General features: G+C 34.9%; 5 protein-coding genes and 1 non-coding gene across 6 annotated transcripts; 3 read left to right on the top strand and 3 right to left on the bottom strand.

The window, feature by feature from the left end:
- LOC132180997 (chalcone isomerase-like protein 1) lies at positions 1-2,451 on the bottom strand. Its single transcript, XM_059594031.1, has 4 exons — positions 2,210-2,451; positions 728-971; positions 530-621; positions 1-428 (listed from the first exon to the last, which is right to left on the bottom strand). The coding sequence occupies exons 1-4, from the start codon at positions 2,418-2,420 to the stop codon at positions 295-297; spliced, it is 681 nt and encodes a 226-aa protein (XP_059450014.1). The 5' UTR covers positions 2,421-2,451; the 3' UTR covers positions 1-294.
- A 1,733-nt stretch (positions 2,452-4,184) lies between these two features.
- On the top strand, positions 4,185-8,155 carry LOC132182750 (ribosomal RNA-processing protein 8). The gene is made up of 9 exons (XM_059596081.1): positions 4,185-4,923; positions 5,071-5,132; positions 5,260-5,311; positions 6,183-6,297; positions 6,438-6,532; positions 7,439-7,545; positions 7,630-7,744; positions 7,818-7,862; positions 7,973-8,155. Exons 1-9 carry the CDS (start codon positions 4,714-4,716, stop codon positions 8,042-8,044), a joined length of 873 nt encoding a protein of 290 aa, XP_059452064.1. The 5' UTR covers positions 4,185-4,713; the 3' UTR covers positions 8,045-8,155.
- A 52-nt stretch (positions 8,156-8,207) lies between these two features.
- Positions 8,208-10,295, bottom strand: LOC132182751 (protein CYSTEINE-RICH TRANSMEMBRANE MODULE 11-like). Its single transcript, XM_059596082.1, has 2 exons — positions 9,785-10,295; positions 8,208-8,462 (listed from the first exon to the last, which is right to left on the bottom strand). The coding sequence occupies exons 1-2, from the start codon at positions 10,036-10,038 to the stop codon at positions 8,411-8,413; spliced, it is 306 nt and encodes a 101-aa protein (XP_059452065.1). The 5' UTR covers positions 10,039-10,295; the 3' UTR covers positions 8,208-8,410.
- Positions 10,296-11,323: 1,028 nt separating this feature from the next.
- On the top strand, positions 11,324-12,983 carry LOC132181465 (GEM-like protein 5). The gene is made up of 3 exons (XM_059594699.1): positions 11,324-11,931; positions 12,029-12,303; positions 12,466-12,983. Exons 1-3 carry the CDS (start codon positions 11,529-11,531, stop codon positions 12,655-12,657), a joined length of 870 nt encoding a protein of 289 aa, XP_059450682.1. The 5' UTR covers positions 11,324-11,528; the 3' UTR covers positions 12,658-12,983.
- A 3,351-nt stretch (positions 12,984-16,334) lies between these two features.
- On the top strand, positions 16,335-21,042 carry LOC132182797 (serine/threonine-protein kinase STY13-like). The gene is made up of 6 exons (XM_059596143.1): positions 16,335-17,049; positions 17,350-17,482; positions 17,656-17,851; positions 19,244-19,368; positions 19,459-19,617; positions 20,365-21,042. The coding sequence occupies exons 1-6, from the start codon at positions 16,919-16,921 to the stop codon at positions 20,677-20,679; spliced, it is 1,059 nt and encodes a 352-aa protein (XP_059452126.1). The 5' UTR covers positions 16,335-16,918; the 3' UTR covers positions 20,680-21,042.
- Positions 21,043-21,682: 640 nt separating this feature from the next.
- TRNAD-GUC (transfer RNA aspartic acid (anticodon GUC)) lies at positions 21,683-21,754 on the bottom strand. The gene has a single exon. It is a non-coding gene; the product is annotated as a tRNA-Asp (tRNA).
- Between the last annotated feature and the right edge of the window lie 465 nt (positions 21,755-22,219).

Here is a 22,219-nt window from a genome sequence, read left to right on the forward strand (position 1 = left end):
TTGATGTTGTAGCTAAATTTATTTATTTGTTTATTGGTCTATTCTTTGGTAGTAACCACACAAGTTTATGAAGAAAGAGATTTTTGGTAGTTTGGATCCAAATAATCTCTAAATAAACGAAAAAGTTACATTTACGACAGATGGATCTTATAGTAGAAACCAGAACACATTCTCACTACCATACATATTATTGAGCAATTTTTCAGTCACCAGTGAATTTACTTTCATCTGATGTCTCCAAAGAGCCCACTAGGAGGTAAACCTTATTCTCTTAAACCTTGGTTTAGTGTTTGATTAGAAGAGAGAAAGCAGATACGTTCCAAATTTTTCTCGGGCATCTTTGTCAAGGGCATCATCTCCCAGGTACATGTGTATGTAAGCCCTGGACAGAAGTTCACCCTCAACCTTGCTTACCACTTCACCTGCCACTGCACCCATCGAACACAAATATATATATTTTTTTCCATTTCATTTCTCTAAATAGTGAATATACTGCACAAGTAAATAACTTTCCCAACTTTACTCATACCTTTTATTTGTAAAATATATCCTGGAATCCGATGAATCTCCATTACAGAACCAGGTGGTACCTTAATGCTATCAGGTGCTTGAGCCATGATCCTGTCATCAACAGAAAAAAAAAAAAGGAGACAAGCTTTCAGGTAAAGTTTCTTCTTGTATCTATGTCGAATATATGACACTTATAGGAAAGAACTGTGCTAGTTACGTGTCTGCGAGCTCTGCATTCTTCTTGTCACCACTTAGTTTTTTTATGGATTCTACAAGACGATCATCACGGTTCTTTTTAAACATACTCGTGCTAAGGCCAGGAAATACAATCACCCATCTTATAACCAAGCAGACATCACTGTCGATTACCAACTGGTACATTTCCTCTGTGGGTGTCGCCGGGGCTTCCCCAATCTTTGACTTGAGAAGATCCTTCAGTTTCTCACTATCTGCATACATCCCTGCAAATTGAAGAATGACAAGGCTTATGACCTTCAAAATGAGCTCTGAGTAGAGGCAAGTACTATTCAAAATAAAATTGTGCTCTATGGAATTTGGTGAAGTTTTGAATTTTATTTTTTTTTTTTTATTATTTTTTTTTTTTAATTTCAGTTGTTGAGCAAAAATATGCTCAGGCAAAAGTTTTGGTATCTTGTCATCTTACCGACTGGGAATTAGAATTACATCATTTAACAGATTATTCTGTTGTTTGTGTGAGATCATTATTCAAATTGTTATGACATCCAAGCAAGTTGCTTTCCATATTGAAATTCAGGGGCTTATGTTTCTCTTTACTAAAAAATATCGAACAGAGCATTCACAACAACTATCCTATAGTTGATTCTATTTTTCGAAAAATATAAAAAAAAGGTAGCTTCCTTATAGGTTCCCTAAACATTGTGTATGCTATTGAGCTAGCTTCTTTTATCTTTCCCTATATTAATAAAATTTTATTTCTTTACAATATATAAGTTCCCTACTTATCCTTACATTTTTAAAAAAAATTTCAACACAACTCTCAATGAAAGGTGAAGGAAGGAGAGAAAATACTGTATTAAGATAACGGATACATAAGCTAAAGGGAAGTTGAGCATTCACAACAGTTATCTTATAACTACTTTTCTTCCTTAAATATAAGAAAAATCTAAAAAAAAAAACTACTTGTAGTAGCTTTCTTATAGGTTACCTAAATATTGGGTATGCTAGGTTTTTTGTGGGTTATTTTGAGATTTTTTCTAATTAAAAAAGCGAAACAACTACAGGATAACCGTTGAGAGCAATTTCTTTTTGATTTTCCTTAAATTTAGGAAATCAAACTACTTTTTGATTTCTTATTCAAATATATTATATAATAGCTTCCATTATTTTTTATATATAACAATTAAATATTTTTTCTTTACAAATAAAGATTCCTACTTATCTTCACTTTTTAAGAAAAGTCTCATCATTGTCTCCAATGAAAGGTAAAGAAAGAGAGAGAAGAGAAGAGAGAGGAAAGAGAAATATGTTATGTTAAAGTAATAAATAAGAAAGTCGCTTTCTTATACATAAGGTAGTATTATAGCATACCCAATGTTTAAAAAACCTGAATCTTGCAATCTTCGGCGTTTATTTTTAGTGCATATGCAGCAAACATGAGAGACTAAATCACAATGTGCATATGAAAAAAATAAATAAATAAAATAAAATAAAAAATTACCATAGGCATAAATCTTGAGGTTCATGCCAAGAGCATGCTTGGTCCTCAAACCAACACAACCCAACTGCTTGCCATCATCTAATTTAAGGTGAAAGGAAATCCCAGTCTTGGGTTCAACCTCAACTGCAACCTCCTCCATTTTTGCTTCATCCTTGAGCTCATCATCAGCAACTCTCTTCCCTTGTTTGACTTTCTGCTTCAAACAATCCATAATGCAAAGAAACTGCTTGTGCTTGTGTTTGTGCTTGGAACATGAAAGATCCTTTTATAATCTAATTAAATATCTCCCCATCGGAAGTGGTTATGAGGAATTAATGTTTACAGGTGGCTGTGGGTACGTTGGGATCATTAATATCTCCTTAAATAGGTGTCTACAGTAATAAATATTAATATTAATATTAATAAATATCTCATGAAATAAAATAGTTTTAAATCACTTTTTTTTTTTTTTTTTTTTTTTTGTCTATGAAATGCAAAGCCAATCGCATTCTAAGTATAAGTGAAAATGCGATTAGTAAAATCAAATAATTACCTTCATTTTTTCTATTCGTTTTCAAAAACGATTAGCAATTAGAACAGTTATGGGAAACTAATTTCAACCTAACTACCTAAGTCTAAGTCAAGAAAGGTATAAAGTTTGAACAATTGACTGGTCTCCTTTAAAGATAGGTAGAAGGGTAGCTTTCTTGTAGGAGTAATTACAAACATCTCTTAGAAAAAGAAAAATAAAAAAGTTTTTAAAATCGGAGAGTTGAAAGTCTGGCTCTGTTTGGCATTGGCCTAGAATTATAGCAAAAATTGATTGATATGAAAAAAATAATAATAATAATAATAATAAAGAATGTTTGGTAAGAAAAATTTAAAATATATATATATATATATATTTTGTAGTAATTTTTTTATTTAAATAATAGTAATAAATTGTTTGATATAAATAGTAACTGGGAGCTAAAAAGGTTAAAAGTAGTAGTACGAATGAAGCGAGAGTGACGGGTGCCGTTTGAGGTAGGGTGGCGGCTTTCCTGTGGCCTAGGCATTTACTTTCTTACAAACAGGCCCAGGACCAGGCCCAACTAAAAGAGCCCTAGGCCCAAAGCTTCCCTCAACACTCTGTGCTCCCTCACTGAGCTACAAAGCAAAAGCAACTTCGAGTTCGTTGTGAACAAAATCAATGGAGGGCAAGCGGAGCAAAAAGCGAAAGAGAGCGAAACGCCTGAAATTTCAGAAGGAGAAGGAAAATTCTCCGGCGGTTGAAGAAATCAATGAACGCAAAGAAGAAGAAGAAGAAGAGTCTTCTGATTGTGCTTTTGCCAAGCGCACAAAATCGTAGGGCCTCTCCAAATCCTCCACCTTTCTCGAGAAGGTACGTATTTTATTATCATTGTTACTTCGAATTCATCGAAAATAATAAATATTAATATTAATATTAATAAATAAATAAATATCTCATGAAATAAAATAGTTTTAAATCACATTTTTTTTTGTCCATTAAATTGCAAAGCCAAACGCATTCTAATAGGTGAAAATGCGATTATGATTAGCGATTATTGACAAAAATCTTTAACCACACTCATTTATGCTATTAGTAAAATCAAATAACCACTTCATTTTTTCTATTCGTCTTTAAAAACGATTAGCAATTAAAACAGTTACTGGCAACTAATTTCAACTTAACTACCTAAGTCTAAGACAAGAAAGTACAAAGTACGAACAATTGACTGGTCTCCTTTAAAAATAGGGTAGAAGGATAGCTTTCTTGTGGGAGTAATTACAAACGTCTCTTAGAAGAAAAAAGAAAAAAAAAAAAAAAAATTTAAAATACAGGGAGTTAAAAGTCGGGTTCTGTTTGGCATTGGCTTAAAATTATAGTAAAAATTGATTGATATGAAAAAAATAATAAAGAATGTTTGATAAGAAAAATTAAAAAATATATATATATTTTGTAATAATTTTTTTATTTAAATAATTGTAAAAAAATGTTTGATATAATGTAAAAAATAAAAATATTTTTTGCTATAAATAGTAGCTGGCCACTGCGATCGGAGCTAAAAAGGTTAAAAGTAATAGTACCAAGGAAGTGACCGAGTGACGTCCTGACGGATGCCGTTTGAGGTAGGGTGGCGGCTTTTCTGTGGCCTAGGGCATTGACTTTCTTACAAACAGGCCCAGGACCAGGCCCAGGCCTAGGCCCAACTAAAAGAGGCCTAGTAGTTGAGCTGGCCACTGCGATCGGAGCTAAAAAGGTTAAAAGTAGTAGTACGAATGAAGTGACCGAGTGACGGCCTGACGGGTGCCGTTTGAGGTAGGGTGGCGGCTTTCCTGTGGCCTAGGGCATTCACTTTCTTACAAACAGGCCCAGGACCAGGCCCAGGCCTAGGCCCAACTAAAAGAGCTGCGTCTTCAGTGATAAAAGAGCCCTAGGCCCAAAGCTTCCCTGAACACTCTGTGCTCCCTCACTGAGCTGCAAAGCAAAAGCAACTTCGAGTTCGTTGTGAACACAATCAATGGAGGGCAAGCGGAGCAAAAAGCGAAAGAGAGCGAAACGCCTGAAATTTCAGAAGGAGAAGGACAATTCTCCGGCGGTTGAAGAAATCGATGAACGCAAAGAAGAAGAAGAAGAAGAAGAAGAAGAAGAAGAAGAGTCTTCTGATTGTGCTTTTGCCAAGCGCACAAAATCGCAGGGCCTCTCCAAATCCTCCACCTTTCTCGAGAAGGTACGTATTTTATTATCATTGTTACTTCGAATTCATCGAAAAGCCATGTGCTTTCTCAAAAAACTATTTTACATTTGAATTATTATTCAATTATTATGATTGTTATTGGTATTGATCATTATTATTAGTATTTTGAATAATTGGCAGATGAAGGCAAAGTTATCAGGAGGGCATTTCAGGATGCTTAACGAGAAGCTCTACACTTGCACGTAAAATTATGCAATTTCTACTGTTCACTGCTTGACAATAGCATTGGTTATAATTCTGGGGCGTTCTTTGTTTCTTACAAGGTCTTCCATTTTTTTATTTAAGCCATTTTGTTTTATTTTTCATCAGTGGAAAAGAAGCGCTTGAGTATTTCAAAGAGGACCCACAATTGTTTAATGTGGTAAGTGATGTTCCTTTTATTGGGTTTTCAATTTTATTCTTATGAAGTTAGGTTTGCAAAGAATATGTGGAGCACAAGAATATTGAATTGCAAATTATATCAAAAGGTAGTCTTTTATATAGTAGAGTCTTGAGCTTAGATGACCAGCATTGGTAACTGTAATACCAAAAAATCTATTACAGTGTGTGTGTGTGTGTGTCCGTGCAGTGATGATTCATGTTATTAATTGGAAAATCGTTAGCTTCAAAACCTGTTAAGCGTCATATGTGGTTGCCTCAATGCCGTATGATACAACTGTTCCTTTGGCACAGCTCTATACAGCAAATTGGGTCTTAGTTGTTAACCAGGATTTCTCATATTTCAGAGCCATTTTGATCTTTTTGTGAATGCACTGTGTAGATTATGAGTCTAAGATAATGAGGATCCAAATTGAATCCAGATGGAGACTTCAAAATTTAAATTCTATCCAGATGGAGACTTCGAAATTTAAATTCTATCCAGATGAAGAATAGAATTTTAGGTGTTTAAGAGTAATTAATTACCTATAATAGTGGAAAGATTCCTGGTGAGGTTGATGGCTGTTGTACCACCCACTATGCCCGTAAGGCCAAGCTTAGTTGCTATTCCGCTAATGCTTTGGATGGAAATCCCTCAAAGATGCCCGTAAATTACCTGGGTATTGTTGAATTATGTTTTGAATATTCATATCACTATTTTACCTTTTGAATCTCACTATACCTGTAGTTGCTTTGTTTCTCCATTTGTTCCACAAAAACTTGAGCATAAAAGACATTTTCGAATAAGACTATTTGGATGACTTTTTTTATCTTGACAAGCTGGGTCTAAACTTATGTCTTACTTACCTGGCCAGTATCATGCAGGATATCAAGAGCAAATGTCTCATTGGCCAGAACAGCCGGTTAATATAATTATAGAATGGCTAAAGGATCACAGCCCTTCATTGGTTGTAGCTGATTTTGGCTGTGGTGAGAGGTTACTAAACTCTTTTTCTTTTTGTTTGGTGCTAATTATTGCAATGAAAATGTACTGAACATTCAGATTGTAATCAAGTCTTTAAAGCTTGCCAATATGTTCTTTTGGCCATCATTTTGTTACCTTGTATCAGGGGATGCACGCCTTGCAAAAAATGTGAAGAATAAAGTATTCTCCTTTGATCTTGTCGCAAATGATCCTTCAGTAATTGCTTGTGACATGTCCAAGGTATGTGCTTTCAATTTACTTGTATCAGGAATATCATAAAGAATTACTATATTTGTTGTATTTCATACTTGAGTATCGTTATATTGATAATTTTGGTATAAGCCTTATAACATTGTGCACTTATCTTTCCAGTTTTGACACTCATTATATAAGCCTCATAACACACTTGAGCTGTATATTGCATTCAATTTTGACCTTTTTGTTGGGTGTTTTTCACTTCAAAATTGTTGAAGGGACACCTATTGATGATTATTTAGTAAGAATTTTGTCAGTTTGATTCACTCTAGGACATGGTCATGCCATATGGCTGCTAGCAGTTACCAAACCTGAGATGTAAGTTTTATATGTTTTAGAAAACTGGATGGTTCTTTTACCGTCTCATTAGGTGTAATGTGCATTTCATTATGTTTAACAGCTAATGGTACATCTTAAGGTTCAGATACTCTTTGTCTGGCTAATTGTTGGGTTATCATAGGCAGGTGTCTGAGCGTAGGATGTATTATTAGAATTGTGAAGCCAGAAAACTATTACTCAAAACACATCCATACAGCTATTACTCCTAAAAATTATAGTTCCATTATGATAAATTGATCTCCTTTGAATCAATTAAGCAACAGAAGGTTGTGATTGAGTAAGAGAATGGGTAATGCAGCCCTTACGTTCATGTGTGGGTCATGTATAGTGCGCTTCTGATAGTATGAGGCATACGCTTCAGTCGCCTCAATATACCCATGATGTTGGTGATTGTGCACTATAGTGATATGAGACCTTACCCTCTTTTATTTTACAAAAATTTGAAGCAAGAAATCACGAATGATCTAGAATTGAAAGGTTTTGTTTCAGAATGTTTATAAACAAGTTGCAGGAAGCCCTCACCTTGCTTAAATTTTTTGTGCTTTTTGGCAGACACCCCTTGACTCTTCAGTCATCGATGTTGCTGTTTTTTGCCTCTCGCTTATGGGGACTAACTTAGCAAGTTTCCTCAAGGAAGCACATAGAGTTCTTAAGCCATGGTTTGCACCCTATTTTTTTCTAAAGCTTACACATCCCACGATTTGTTTTCAGTTAAGCATATCACTTATGCTGGTTCTTTGCAGTGGCTGGCTTTTGATAGCAGAAGTAAAGAGCAGGTTTGATCCTAATACTGGAGGAGCAGACCCAAAAAAGTTCTCAAAAGCCGTCTGTGAGCTAGGATTTACCTCTGTATTTAAGGTATATTCGTGTTCCTCTCATATATTTGCCTGATAAATTGAATCTTTGTGCTAACTGATATGTATATTTGCAGGACTTCTCGAATAAGATGTTTATTTTATTATACTTCAAGAAAAAGGTACATGGCTTGTTGCTAATAGTTCTCCGAATTGTTTAAGAAAGATATCTGCTTAGGAGCAGTAAATTGTGTTTTGCTTATTACCAATTTATCCATCGTTCTTTCTGTAGGATAAGCAAACTTTAAACAGGAAGGAAATTGAATGGCCTCAGCTGAAACCTTGTTTGTACAAGCGCCGCTGACATTGAAGCCATTTTTTTTTTCTTTATCTCCTCCCATGGCCGAGTGCAAAACTTTAACAGAGTTAATGTATCATTTACTATTTTTATATATGTATATTAAATCTTTCTTCAGTTTCAATACTTTTTTTTTTTTAACTGTCAAGATTTTGCATTTGGCAACATATTATGAACCGAGTAGCAAATCCCATATTCATTTGGCAACATATACACAGAAAGAAAAAGGTTTATGAATCGAAGCCATTATTTGTTTCTCAAACTAAATGTAAGACATGAAAGTGCTCCAATTCCACTATACGAAATTTGCAAGGAATTAGACAAGACATATCAAGAGCAGAGGTCCCTTGTCGCCCCCTCCTTGCTAAGCGGTCAGAAGCAGCAGCACTCCTCCAACACACAGCAGCAACAAAGTGTAGCTAAACTGTAAATGTGAACCAAAAAAGGTGAAGGAACTATCATGTGGAAATATTAAACAATAGGCTAATCACATTAAAACATAAACATATCTAGATTAAGAGGATTGGGGCTCAATTCAATGAAGTGCTTATTGATTCCAATTAGCGAGTGATGCAAACTTTGTCTATAATTTACCATTAAAAACCGGCTTGTTTAAGATTACACTTAAACCACATGAGACACTTAAGAGTGTAATATACTACCACGCCCCACAGCCAATGTCTACAGTGGCTCACCATGACCTGACCACGAAGTTACAACCTATTCGATCTCATACTTGATGTAATGGCTGGCTCTGATACCAAAAAATACAAACCTTAAGTAAAATTTGAAAATCGAATTGCAAGTGGAAGGTGCCCAAAAATTTATATACATGCTATTAAGATTGTATTTAAGTCATATGAGACACTTAGAATTATACATAGAGTTGTGCCCCCTTGCTTAAGATCTAATCAATAACAATTGAACATGATCGTCGACCGCTAAGGCTGTTTATTGTTTTGCCCAAGATTCTCGACCTTGTTGGTTCCAAGGCACGGGGACAAACACCAAATTTTTTTTGTCTTTTGTTGCAACAGAGTGTATGTAGGTTCCTACATGCAAGCTTGGAAGGGTTGAAATAAAATAGTCCTCCAATTGGATGTCCAGAGTTTCTTCAGGAAAGAATTAATCAAGAATGAGTGATCCTGTGTATTAGTCCTTCAATGCAACTCCCACGGATAATATTACATACGCTTAACAAATAGCAAATCCCATATTCATCAACAACAACAACAACAAAAAATGGCAAATCCCAAGAGTTTATCAGACTATTGACCTAGGAGTACTCTCCAAAGGATCAGCCCCCAAATCATGCATGCAGGCTATAAGGAATGGGCTTTCTCAATAAATCCTTTGCTAATTGGGTTTCCAAATGGGTACGTTGGTTTGATTTCTAGACATATCCATGCTTGTTATCAAATCCTCCAAGGGAACAATTCATAACTATTCATCTCCACCTAGATCTTTCTTTTATTAGCCAGACTTTCAAACTTCGTGATCAAACTGGTTTGTATGAAATTAGCTACAATCCCAATTTAATATGCAGAGGCATATATATATATATATATCAGCAAACAGCAACAGAAATTCACAAAGATATGTCATACACAACAAATTAAAACTCAAATCACCTCAGTTATGTAAAAAATAAAAAATAAAAAAAATAAATAATAATAATAATAATAAAATAAATAAATAAAAGCCACACCGGTAAGTAATTAATTTGTATTGATAGAGAGCACATACCAGCCTTTCAGAAATGAACAGCCACAGTCATCCTCGTACTGATGATGATATGGGTGGGAAGGGGGTGGAGGTGGAGGTGGTGGAGGGTACCCTTCATAGAAATACCCTTGATATCCTGCTGGTGGTGTTGGATGAGGATAGCTTGGTGGTGGTGGCGGTGGTGGTGGATAGCCTGGCTGTGGAGGATATGGAGGTGGATACCCTGAATTGCCTCGAGGGGGGTGAACCTCGTGAGAAATATGGTGGTAACTCATTCCTTCCTTGACTGTCAAAGAGTGTAATGAGAAGTGTAGAGTGTTCCTGCTGTATATAGCCCCAGTGGCACTGCATCCATTTGCTACGTGCAGCACTTGTGGGAAATGGGAATCTCTTAGGAAGCTTCCCCTCTTGCTCTTATGTTGTCCAAAGAGTGCAACCTAATCCAAGTTTTAGTAAAAAGTCGGGGATCTCAAAGCCCCCAAGGCAGTAATACAACCACCTTTCAACAATAACATCTTGAGGCACCATCTTTCCCTTCAATTTTTTTTTGTTTGTTTTTAATCAATAGTGCAAGCAGGTAAAGGAGCTGGCGACATTCGGATAAATGTCTAAACCTCCAATGCCCCAAGTGGCTTTATCGGCAACTCTTGCGTGTAATCAAAATTTCGCCTGTGTATCTGTATGCATCAGCATCCTATCCATGCTGCGCTATCTACCAAAAGGACAACGTTTCGCTCATCTGATGCCTCATTCAATGCAGTCCAATGATAAATCACATGTATATATACCAACAAAAAAAAAAGAAATTTTGCATATTAAATGTTATGGTTTAATTTTTATTTACTCGTGGATTGTCCGTCTTCCTACACGCTTCTTCTCGAAAGTTGATGATGATGAATTTAAGATTTTTAAATTTATAAATTTATATTATTCATCTACGAGTCTAAAATAGGAACAGAATTCTCTCTTATAATATCCAGTTAATAGTCATAAATTTTGAGGCCATAAATAAAATATTTGTTTCATTAATAAAAAAATAATAATAAAATATTATATATATTTAAAAAAAATTAAAAAATTAAAATAAATAACTCAAGAGGTGGCTGGTCGGGTAGTTGCGGTTGGGGGTGGCCGAAGCCACCCCTTAAGTTTTTTATTATTTTATTTTTTAATTATTTTTAAAATATATATAATATATATTTTTTATTATTATTAATAGGACAAATGTCTCATTTATTGTCTTATGATCTCTCTAAAAATATTTTGATCATTAACTGGATATTCTTCGGTCCATTTTAGACTTAAGAGTATCTGGATCCTCTAAAATAAGTCATATTTCAACATTTAATGAGAATGCTACTCTCGAGAAATTTAATAAGCCATATTTCTTTATTAAATGTTAAAATATAACTTATTTCAAACACTTATATGACATGAATTTATTAAATTTATGAATTTGAGAATCTCAATTTTCTTTTTAAAAAAAAAAAAAAAAATTCTAATGAATCTCAATTCTAAAGGATCGGTTGCATTCTTGGAAACTGGAAGCTTCGGGATTTTCCTCAGGTAACAACTGGTCAACAAGAAGCCAAATGAACCTGAATTTCCAAGCCCTTCTTTACCTTCTCGAAAGTTGATGCTGCTATTGAGTATTGAGCATATGTATATACATACGCTTCATGGCTAAGGATCTCTCAGGATCTCTCCTTGATTAACAGTCTATCACCTTGGGAGAGCTAACATCTATTTTACATTCAAATCAACCATGAAAGGCACAACTGAAGAAGGAGAATTACCCCACAAATCATCTTCCAAAGCCAAAGAATCCGAGTCTCATATACCCTCTTCTTTATCCATTATCACAGATGAACCACAGCCTAATCAACCTTATTCAGCAGCAACAGCAGCTTCATATCCACCATCGGATGAGGAAACCAAGAAATGGGGAACCCACATCATGGGAGCACCGGCAGCCCCTACTGTACACCCTGACAACCAGAAGGCTGCCTTGTGGACTGCTGCTGACCACCAACAAATCTACCACCAACCCTATGTCGTCTACTCCCCTGTTGACAAGCCAAGCAACAATCCTTTTGAGCCTGTGATTCACATGTTCAATAACTGGAGCAGGAAAGCTGAGACCATAGCCCGCGACATCTGGCACAACCGTAAGTTCAAACCCATCAACTAAATTCAGCCAGAAACTCTTTAGTCTTACACATGTTTGTCATAATGCTTAAGTAAGCAAGCATGATTGGTTTGCAGTTAAAACCGGGCCATCTGTATCAGAAGTCGCATGGGGGAAAGTGAACCTGACAGCCAAAGCATTAACAGAGGGAGGATTCGAGTCCCTCTTTACGCAGGCTTTCTCAACCTATCCAAACGAGAAGCTAAAGAAGACGTTTGCTTGTTACCTTTCCACAGCTACCGGCCCTGTTGCTGGAACCCTCTATCTGTCCACAGCTCGTGTGGCTTTCTGCAGTGATCGTCCCCTGTCTTTCATTGCTCCATCGGGACAAGAAGCTTGGAGCTACTACAAGGTAATTAAACTCTGACCTCTTATCTAATTGTGAAGAAAATGGAAAGATATATAGAAATTTACCCAACTTCTGATATTGCCAAATGATCAAGAAATGTCAGTAGAAACAATGAGATATAAATTATCCTTATGCATTCAATGACTTCTGCTGTGTCTTGAACAGGTTATGATACCTTTGGAAAATATTAGCAATGTCAACCCTGTGATAATGAGAGAAAACCCATCAGAGAAGTATATTCAGATTGTCACCACCGATGGTCATGACTTCTGGTTCATGGGTTTCATTAATTTCGAGAAAGCCACACATCACCTCTTAAATAGCGTATCGGATTTCAAAGCGCACAATAGTTCTTAGACAGCAGATGTGTGGCACCAACGACTGGATCCTTCATCTTCTTCAAAATCTTTCTGTTCTCTGTTTCTTGTTGATTTCTGTGTGTACATGGACAGCAACAGTACTGTCTTTCTTTTTTTCTTTTTTTTCTTTTTTGGAAGTAACAGTACTGTCTTTTCTTTTTCTTTTTTTTGTTTTTTCTGATTGAACCAGAGAAAAGGGTTACAAGGGAGGTCCACAGTACTGTCTTTCTTAATTTGTTTTCAATCATGTTTTTTTTTGTTTGTTATAATTCTCTGTATATTTGTGTGTTCTAAACCATTCATGTTTTCATGCTTAATGTTTAAGATTATGCTGGCCAATTTAAATTCAACTCATTAACTAAACGGGTGAATCACCTCAATCTTGATAAGATTTATTCAAATAAGCGGGTGATCCAACTTAATCCTGTATTGACTTGGCTTAACCCACATAATTCGTTTAATTAACAAAGTTTTCAAATGAAAATGTCATTTTATACAAAGACATTAGCATAATAATTGAAATACACTATCGAAATTACATCTTTACAACTAATTGAAGGTAATTTTTTGTCTTAGGCTTTAGGGTTTAAATTTTTTGATGGTAAAAAAAATGTTTTAATCTATAGATATGAGTTATGGGGTCACCAATGGGTTACGTAGGTTGACTTGAAATTGACATGTTTATTAATAATTTCGATTCGGTTCGACTCCAATTATATTTTACTAAACTATAACCCGTTAATCTCGTTTAAGGTCCCAAATTCGCAAGTAATATAAAAAAATTATCAACCCTACCTGTCATATAAGTGTGCCTAAAGACTTGTCCTGGTATTTCACGACCTTTGGGGTTGTTTGCCAATGGACCAAACAAAAATTTCATACTATTCATCTCAAATTAAACTCTCAATATTCTTACTTTTTACATCAAATCAATTATTTTCTACTACTATTTAAATTTTTTTAAAAAAAATCACTTTTTCATATCAAATGTTCTAATTTTTTTTTTTTTTTTTTTCATATCAATCAAATATTGTTACAGTTCCAAACCAATAAACAAAGAAAGTCTAGTGCCAAATTAACAGTCCCAAAGTTAGGGGTGTAAATCCGGCCGGTTATAACTGGTTATCAATCGGTAACCGGGTGCCCCAGTTCGGTTATTGATTTTTGTATTTTCACACACCGGGTTATAACCGGTAACCTGGTGTATATATATACATATATATTTTTATTTTTATTTTAGAGATTATTTAATTAGTGTTTAATCTCGTAAGATGATAAGAATGAGACTTTTTTTTTTTTGTTTTTTTTTTTTATTTTAACAACTACAACAAAGCCCACCTTATTGGGCTAAAAAAAGCCTTAATTATTTTTTAAAAAGCGACCAAAACATCGAAATTAAGCCTAAAAAGTAAGCCAAATACCCAAAATAAGCCTGAAAAGCTCAATTTTTTACACACCTAGTTACCGGTCCAGTTAACCACTATTATCCTATAATCAGTTAATCGGTAACCAATTACCAGTTCCAATTTTTAAATTTTACCAACCGAGTTTTCACACCTACCCAAAATTCCTCTCTCATTTCCTTGCATAATTTACTAAAATTTGAACAACAAAATTCCAAAAAATCCTTATCCTCTATCTATCTCTACACCATACATCTTAAAGACCTTTTACTCACGTGCTTGCCGACCTCTCTCTCACTCTCTCTCTGTAGCCCAACGGACATGAAGCCTTGAGCTGAAGGACAAGTCAATATCAAATTAGACTGCAGCTCAGAAAGTCAAAAGGATGACAAATGCAATTCTTTTTTTCTTCCTCTTTATACTTCTTTTTTCCTTTTGATTGATTCAACTATAAATTCTTCCAGAAATGGGTGAGCTTTTTTAGCTTCTTATCAACAGTCTTTAACAAACATCATGGAAGTTAAAGGCTTTGGCCTTTAGAGTCAACACACAGGGGAAGGCCGACGGCCACCGACTCTCTGCCTTCACAAAAAGTCCAATTTGCAAAATGTCCAACAAACCCACCACAAGACAAACTCCCACATGAGCCTACCTAGGATAACAAAGTCTTATGTTGATGAGAAAATAGATACAATGAAAAATAAATGATCATGTGGCATAGCAATTGACCAACTCAAAGTTAAATCATTCTTTAATCAATTAGACACATTGGAGATTATCAATCCTGACTATTTGATTACTTTGAAGGGTATTTGAAGCATATTTTTGACCCGTCGGCTACGGTTCTTGTAAGACAGAAAATAGTCATTAAAAAACTGTCGCTTTCAAAAGATCGAAAACATTTTGATGCGTAAGTTAGAGAAAAAAATGAATAGAAAGATTTTTTGAAAGAGAATAATGGTGATCTTGATTTTTTAGAGTGTCCCCTTTTAAATAAATACTTTTGAATATCATTCATGGATGCTTGTCATGTGGCGAAGTTAAAGCTATCTGATAATTCTCATATAACGAGAATGCTTGAGTGGGATTTATAGTAAATTTATTGTACCAACGAAGGCTAAGGAGGGTCTCATAGAACAAAGTATAGTAATATCGGTATGCTAGTTAACGAGTTTTGGCTATTTTCTATGTTTTTGGTTTTAAAAAATGTGTTTTGATGCGATAAAAATGTGAAAATTATTCACGTGTTTTGAGTTGTTTGTTAATGTATTTATAAAACAAAAGACAGAAAACAAAAACAAGAACAAACTTAGTAATAAATAAACTTCTAGAAACAAGTAAGAGTTATAGAAGAAAAGAAAATTTAAAAGAAACAACACAATTAATTAAGTAAAAAGTTGCCCTATCGCCATTTTCAAAGTGTGAATGCTCACTATACTTTAAATCCAATTGACAAATACAAACAAGGCAATGAGGAAGAATCTTTGACAATAACATTTCACAACAATTTAATTAATCCATTGTTGCTTAAATATATTATTTTAGAACGTGCTTGAGAGAAAATTAGGCTTCTAAGAAATGACTTTTCACTATCTCATGGAACTGCTTTTCCAATTCTAATAATAATTGCATTAAGCAACTTAATTTTCTCAAATCTTTAATTTTTTTTCTTGGTTAATCAAGTTTCCATGAAGGATAAAAAGGGTATTTCCTTAACCGTATTTGCGATTTTTCGTTTTTGTTTTGAGCGACGATTTATTTATCTATTTATTTTCGTACTTCTAATCGATACACTAATCGGTTAGTAAAAGACTGTATGAACGTAGGATTATTATCTCGTTATTATCATTAATGATTTGTAAATTGTAATCTTAATAGAATTAGGAATCTTATTTATTATTAAGAGTCTTATTAGGATTTGGATTGAAAAATTTAGGCTTATCACACTTTCAGTTACGTGAGCATGTAACATAATTTAATAAAATTAACAATATCATTCTTTATTTATGGGGTAAATAATTTAATATAATCTTCTTCATTAAATTTAATGTGAATTTTACGGTGAATTTCTAAAAATGATAAATATTACTAAATCTAAATCATTTCAACAAACAAAAACAATAATTAAGAATTAAAGACTTATTATATTATTATTACGGTGAATTAAATACTTAAATATTAGTATTTAACCCATTATTGTATTGAATTACCCGGTCCGTGTAATCCAGATTTCCTTTCACACCTCTCTCCATATACTATTTATCTATTCATACAAAATCAAAGTCCACTGTTCTCTGACACAGACTCTACTCCTTCCGCGGCTTTATCCGCAGATCAAGAACAGAGCAAATTCAATACGCGGAGAAGAATATATTATCACAAACCCACTACCACCGCTTCCAAAATTTCAATCTGGGTCCTCCATTGAAGCTTTCTATATGTTCTTTGCCATTTTGCTTTTTTTTCCAGCATAACTTTTTTTTTGCTCTGTTTCTGACAGAGCTTGTCTGGGTCTCTGATTTCGTTTGATAAAAATCCTTAATATTTTTTTTTTTCTCTGGGGTTGCTGGTGGGTGCCTTAGAAGCATGTGGAGTATTATTCTTTGTCTCCCAAACAAAGGCACATATTGAATTCTTTTTGGATCTGCGAGGCGTGATCTTGGGGATGGGTCTGTGTTGGGGGACCTGCCATTGGTACAGAACGGTGCATGTCCTCCTGTAGTTCTCTCTTTTGTTTTGTAGCTTCTTTTTTACTTGAGAGTACTTGCTATAAGTGGTGCACAAAAGAGTGTACTTTTGTTAGTCAGCTTGTGCTAGTTCAGTTCTGCTTATAAAGATAGGGAGAGAAAAACAAAAATGGGATCTGGTAATGGAATTCACTCGGTTGGAGAGTTTAGTTTGGATGCAAAGTGGCTGGTGGATCCTAAGCAACTTCTTGTTGGGCCGAAGATTGGAGAGGGTGCGCATGCCAAAGTGTACAAGGGACAGTAAGTCAATCTGGGTTTATGTTCTTTGTTTTTTTTCTTCCTGTCTGAATTCTTCTATCTCAATAATTTTCCTAGTAATTAGGATTTACTCTTTGGCTGGGACTAAGAACTCCTGAATCCTGATTTTATTGGTGAACTTATTCCTGCTAAAATTCTGCTCTTGGCCTTTTGGAATTGCGATTTTGATTTCCCAGTGCATATTTATGAGTTTTATGCATGGGTAAGGTCATTTAACCAGTGGGGTATTGTTATAGTGCAGTTATCTTAATCTCTGGTTTTGTTGGAATTTCTGTTTCTCAGATATAAAAACCAAACCGTTGCTATTAAAGTTGTTCATAGAGGAGAGACCCCAGAAGAGATCGCCAAGAGAGAAGCGCGGTTTGCCAGAGAGTGTGCATTGTTATCCAGAGTTCAGCACAAGAATCTAGTGAAGGTTGTTTGATAAGCATATAGGGAATGATATTTTAATTGTTAAGCATATGATACTATATTATCTGGATTTGAAATTTGGCAATTAGGATTTCAGTGACATATCTTATGTAGACACCACTGAAGTGGGCATGTATGCAATATCTAAGAGGACTGTGTCTCTCTGTGTTTTACCAGTTCATTGGCGCTTGCAAGGAACCTGTCATGGTGATAGTAACTGAGCTTCTATTGGGCGGGACCTTGCGTAAGTACTTGTTGAATATGCGGCCAAGGTGCTTGGATATGCATGTGGCAGTAGGTTTTGCACTTGATATTGCCCGGGCAATGGAGTGCTTGCATTCCCACGGGATCATTCACCGGGATCTGAAACCTGGTATGGTTATTTACTGTATTAATAGGATTGTTGAGCAAGCTAAGTTTAAGTAGCATTTTGGATGAGGTTGGGAAGTTAATAATAAAGTTCATTTTGGTGAGATTTGGAGTTTCTACTGTCTGTACATTTGCTCATCTCTCACTTATATGAAAAAAAAAAAAAATTAATGAACTACTTGGTTAGCAGGAATCATGTGAAGTCTGTACTAATTCATTTTTACTTAAATTCTATCGGAATGGTTCACAATGGTATTGCATAATGTGGTGAATGTTTTACTCACGTATGCCATTTGCATCTCCATCTTCATTTGGTCGATAATTGGAATTGAAACTTTTCCTTTCAGGTTACTGACTGTATCTACAAGAGTCTTAGTGTGGGGACACCTCTTTCAAGCATGAATATGTTGTCCTCCTATGTGTAATTTGTCTTAACCCTTTAGTAATCAATTTGGGTTGCACCTCCATTACCTGCTTCTTCTCCCTTTGGGTATACTGGTGAGAGATGTGGTATGCCTTTGCATGCAGGGCGATGAGATGCTAAATTTTGTTCCCAGTATAGTCGACAAAAAGGGGAAAAATAAAAAAAGGAAGAACAAGAAAGAAAAAAGAGAGCAATAGATTGTATTTTAGCAGTATTCAACATGAAGTCCAACTTCCAAATCAATCACACAGATATGCTTGTCTGAATTTCAAGTTATCATAGTTTGCACAAAAAAAGCTAAAGAATTTAAGCCAAAGTTATTCTTAAAACTCTTTTTTTGTGGCATTAGCTATTCTGTGATAGACATGGGAGTACGTGAAGAAAGATGTTGACTCTATCCATGAACAGAATGTGTATGTTCAATTAGCACCATAAAGTAGCCACAAAATCTGGTTTGAATTTTGAGATCTGGTGGGAGGCTTCTCATTGTGTGGTAGAATTGGATTTAGGGTCAGCGAAGGCTTTACTTTGGGTTTGTTCCAGTTCATGTTTCCTTGGCCATCCCTAGACCTAATTTCTTAACTTCTTTGGCATGCTATTTCTCAAGAGAATGTCTCATGTCTCTCAGTTGGATTAGGATCACACTGCTTCTGTCAAATTCAATTTATAGTGGTTTATTGTTTCATTATTTTTTGTTTTGTAGTTAATATGTATGTTGTAACAAATAACCGCGTAATATTTAGCTATTCCTAGTGTAATGGTTTCACTCTTACTCATCATGGAGTAGATGAACTTGAGATGTTTCAGAAGGCAAATATCTTATTTGAGACTCTAGCCAGTAGCCAGCATTTAGCTGAAATATTTTTGGGCATTATCTCTAAAGTGGTATTTACATAAATCAGGTGTAGCTGCTTTCTGAGGATTCTAGGTTTAAGCAAAATTCTGACAGCTTTGTTTCCTTTCCTTTCACAGAGAACTTGATCTTGACTGCAGACCACAAAATAGTTAAACTTGCAGATTTTGGTTTAGCTAGAGAAGAGTCATTAATAGAGATGATGACTGCTGAAACGGGGACATATCGTTGGATGGCTCCAGAGGTACTCAATTGCTTGAAGGTTTTAGGTTTATTTTATTCAGCAAGTGGGTGTTTTGTATTACTAATGATCCACCTTCCTATTTGGTGACAGCTTTACAGCACAGTCACACTAAAGCATGGGGAGAAGAAGCATTACACTCATAAGGTGGATACCTATAGCTTTGCAATTGTGTTGTGGGAGCTCATCCACAATAAATTGCCTTTTGAAGGCATGTCAAATCTACAGGCAGCATATGCAGCTGCATTTAAGGTAGCCATATGTTGTGATCTTGTCTTGTGATATATCTAAGACCAGATGATTGTGTGTGTGTGTGTGTGTGTTATGTTAAGGTAGAATGACTTTAGATAGCAACTTTAATGACATCTAGGTTCTTAATTAAAATCTCACTTTTAACACTATAAGAAGGTGAAGGTGAACAAGATTTGCTTGCTTTGGAAGCAACGCTTTTCCACTTGTGCATAATGCAGGGAGTGCAGAAAACTTTTGAGTAATCAAGGAGCAGCATTTTCCACTCACACTTGAACAGTAACAGTGAAAATTACTTAATACTACTCTTAAGGGTTTGAGATTGTCCTTAGTATAATGCACTTGAACAATGAGGCCTGACCACCTCGGTGAAGAATGCATGGAGATATAAAAAGACTCCTAGCTGCTCTGTGGTGGGGAGGAGGAAGAAAATCAGATGTATGATTGCAAAACTAAATTGCTGAGACTAAAACCTTCTGGAAACCTGTAACTAAAGATTACTAAGAGCGCTCTCGTGCAAACTTGATGTTGGTTAAAATGTATGTACAATTAGCAGAACTGATGCTTGAAGGGGGTCTCAAATCACATTTTTTATTTTGATTTTTGTGTAAATTCCCATGATTAGGCCATCCGGTAAGTGAATATGCATTTTATGCCACAATGCCTCATATTGTCTCATTACTAGATCAGAGCTCATTCATTTTTTGGAGTTTTTTCAAGGTATAATCAGTCAAATATTTATTGTTTCAGAATGTGAGGCCCAGTGCTGAAAACCTCCCTGAGGATTTGGCTTTGATCGTGACTTCATGTTGGAAAGAGGATCCTAGTGCTCGACCCAACTTCAGCCAAATTATACAGATGCTTTTGCACTATCTCTCAGTCATTTCACCACCGGAGCCTGTCCTCCCTCCTCGTATGTACAGTTCTGAGAATACTGTGTTTCCACCAGAATCTCCTGGTACTAGTTCCTTAATGCCAGCAAGACATGGCTCGGGGGAGACCCCGACGGCCGGCATGGAAGAGAAACCTATAAGTTTTTTCAGTTGCTTTAGACAGTGTTACTGATCCCAGATTATTGTTAGGCAAAGCTCAATAAACTATAGTCTGAAACATTACAAAAATACTTCATCTTACCTCAAAAGAAATGTTAATTTGCTCAAAGTTAGTCAGTTTAGTTGACATAGGAGACCATGTTGGAGCTGATGTTACAGTCAAAACTTTCCTACCCCCTTCACATTGATTTCAGTTTGTCCAAGTCTTGGAGTTGGGGTTGCTGAGATGTAGTCTCATTGTAAAATAAGGGTCATCCAAAGGCCTTTTACTCCTACTGGTTTGCAAAAAGTCTTCCAGAATATGTAATGACTGTAAACAATCAAGTGTTAGTGAATTGTATCATATTTAGTAATAAGACCATGCATTCTAATTAAATTTTGTTCTTGCCAATTCTTGATTGAATTTGATGATCCATAATGCTGGCCCATAAGTACTCACTAAACACTAATCTCCAAAGAAGAAAGTTTTTCTTCAAACTAGATTATAAGAATTTCTTTTAACTCAAGTCTATTTAATTAACATGTATTCAAAATGCATGAGAATTACATGTTATATTAAAAAAAGTGTATGTAAGAATTACAATATTTTAGACACATATCAGTTTAATAGAATAAGTAGGATAAAATTTTTCAGCCTAATTTGAAAAAAAACTATCAATCTCAAAAATCGACAGTTTGTTGGGATGAGCTCCTCTCATTATAAAACTCTTTATACTCATTTTACATATGCTAATATGATGTATTTTAAGTGATTTCTCATATCAATTACTTTAAAAATAAATTAAACGCTTAAAATAAAACCATATCCTGTGTAAAGAACGAAGAGTAGCTTAATCTCATAACATAATTTACACTGCTTCCTATCGATGGATATGGCTGAGCGCATTCTTGTACTTTACCCGGATTGGGCCCATACTACCTTGCCTCTAACATGGTCCAAGTTGGGCTGGGGGTTATGCCTTCCGGGCAATCTTTATTCGTTAAAAACTTTAAAACGATTGAAAATAAAACGTAATCGCCGTTGCCGGGGATCGAACCCGGGTCACCCGCGTGACAGGCGGGAATACTTACCACTATACTACAACGACTTGTTGATTATAATGCTTTCTTACTAATTTATATATTATTATTTTAGTAAGAAAAAGAAAAAGGAAATTGCTATTTCAAAAGAGCTTTACTCACAAAAAAACAAAAACAAAAAAGAAAGAACTTAACTTTAACTTGAATCCCATCCCCTATTAATAGGTTGACTTTGTTCTCATTAGGATTATGTTTGTTTATTAATCCTTCTAAAAAATTAACTATAGAAATTGATCAATAAAAATTAACTATTAATCCACTATGAATTTAAGAAACACCTATAAAAAAGGCATTACCCTATAGGACATAATAACCATAAATTTTTTTATATATATATAATTCTTAAAGTTTTTCAGGTATTCAACTGTTAAACAACTAAATTTTATCTATATTTTTCTTTAGTATAATTTATAGAATATGAGTTAAGTTTTGGAAGATTTTTTTGTAATATAGTCTATTAAATTGAATGTGTG

This window comes from Corylus avellana, chromosome ca5, assembly GCF_901000735.1.
Source record: "Corylus avellana chromosome ca5, CavTom2PMs-1.0".
Classification (NCBI taxonomy): Eukaryota; Viridiplantae; Streptophyta; class Magnoliopsida; order Fagales; family Betulaceae; genus Corylus; species Corylus avellana.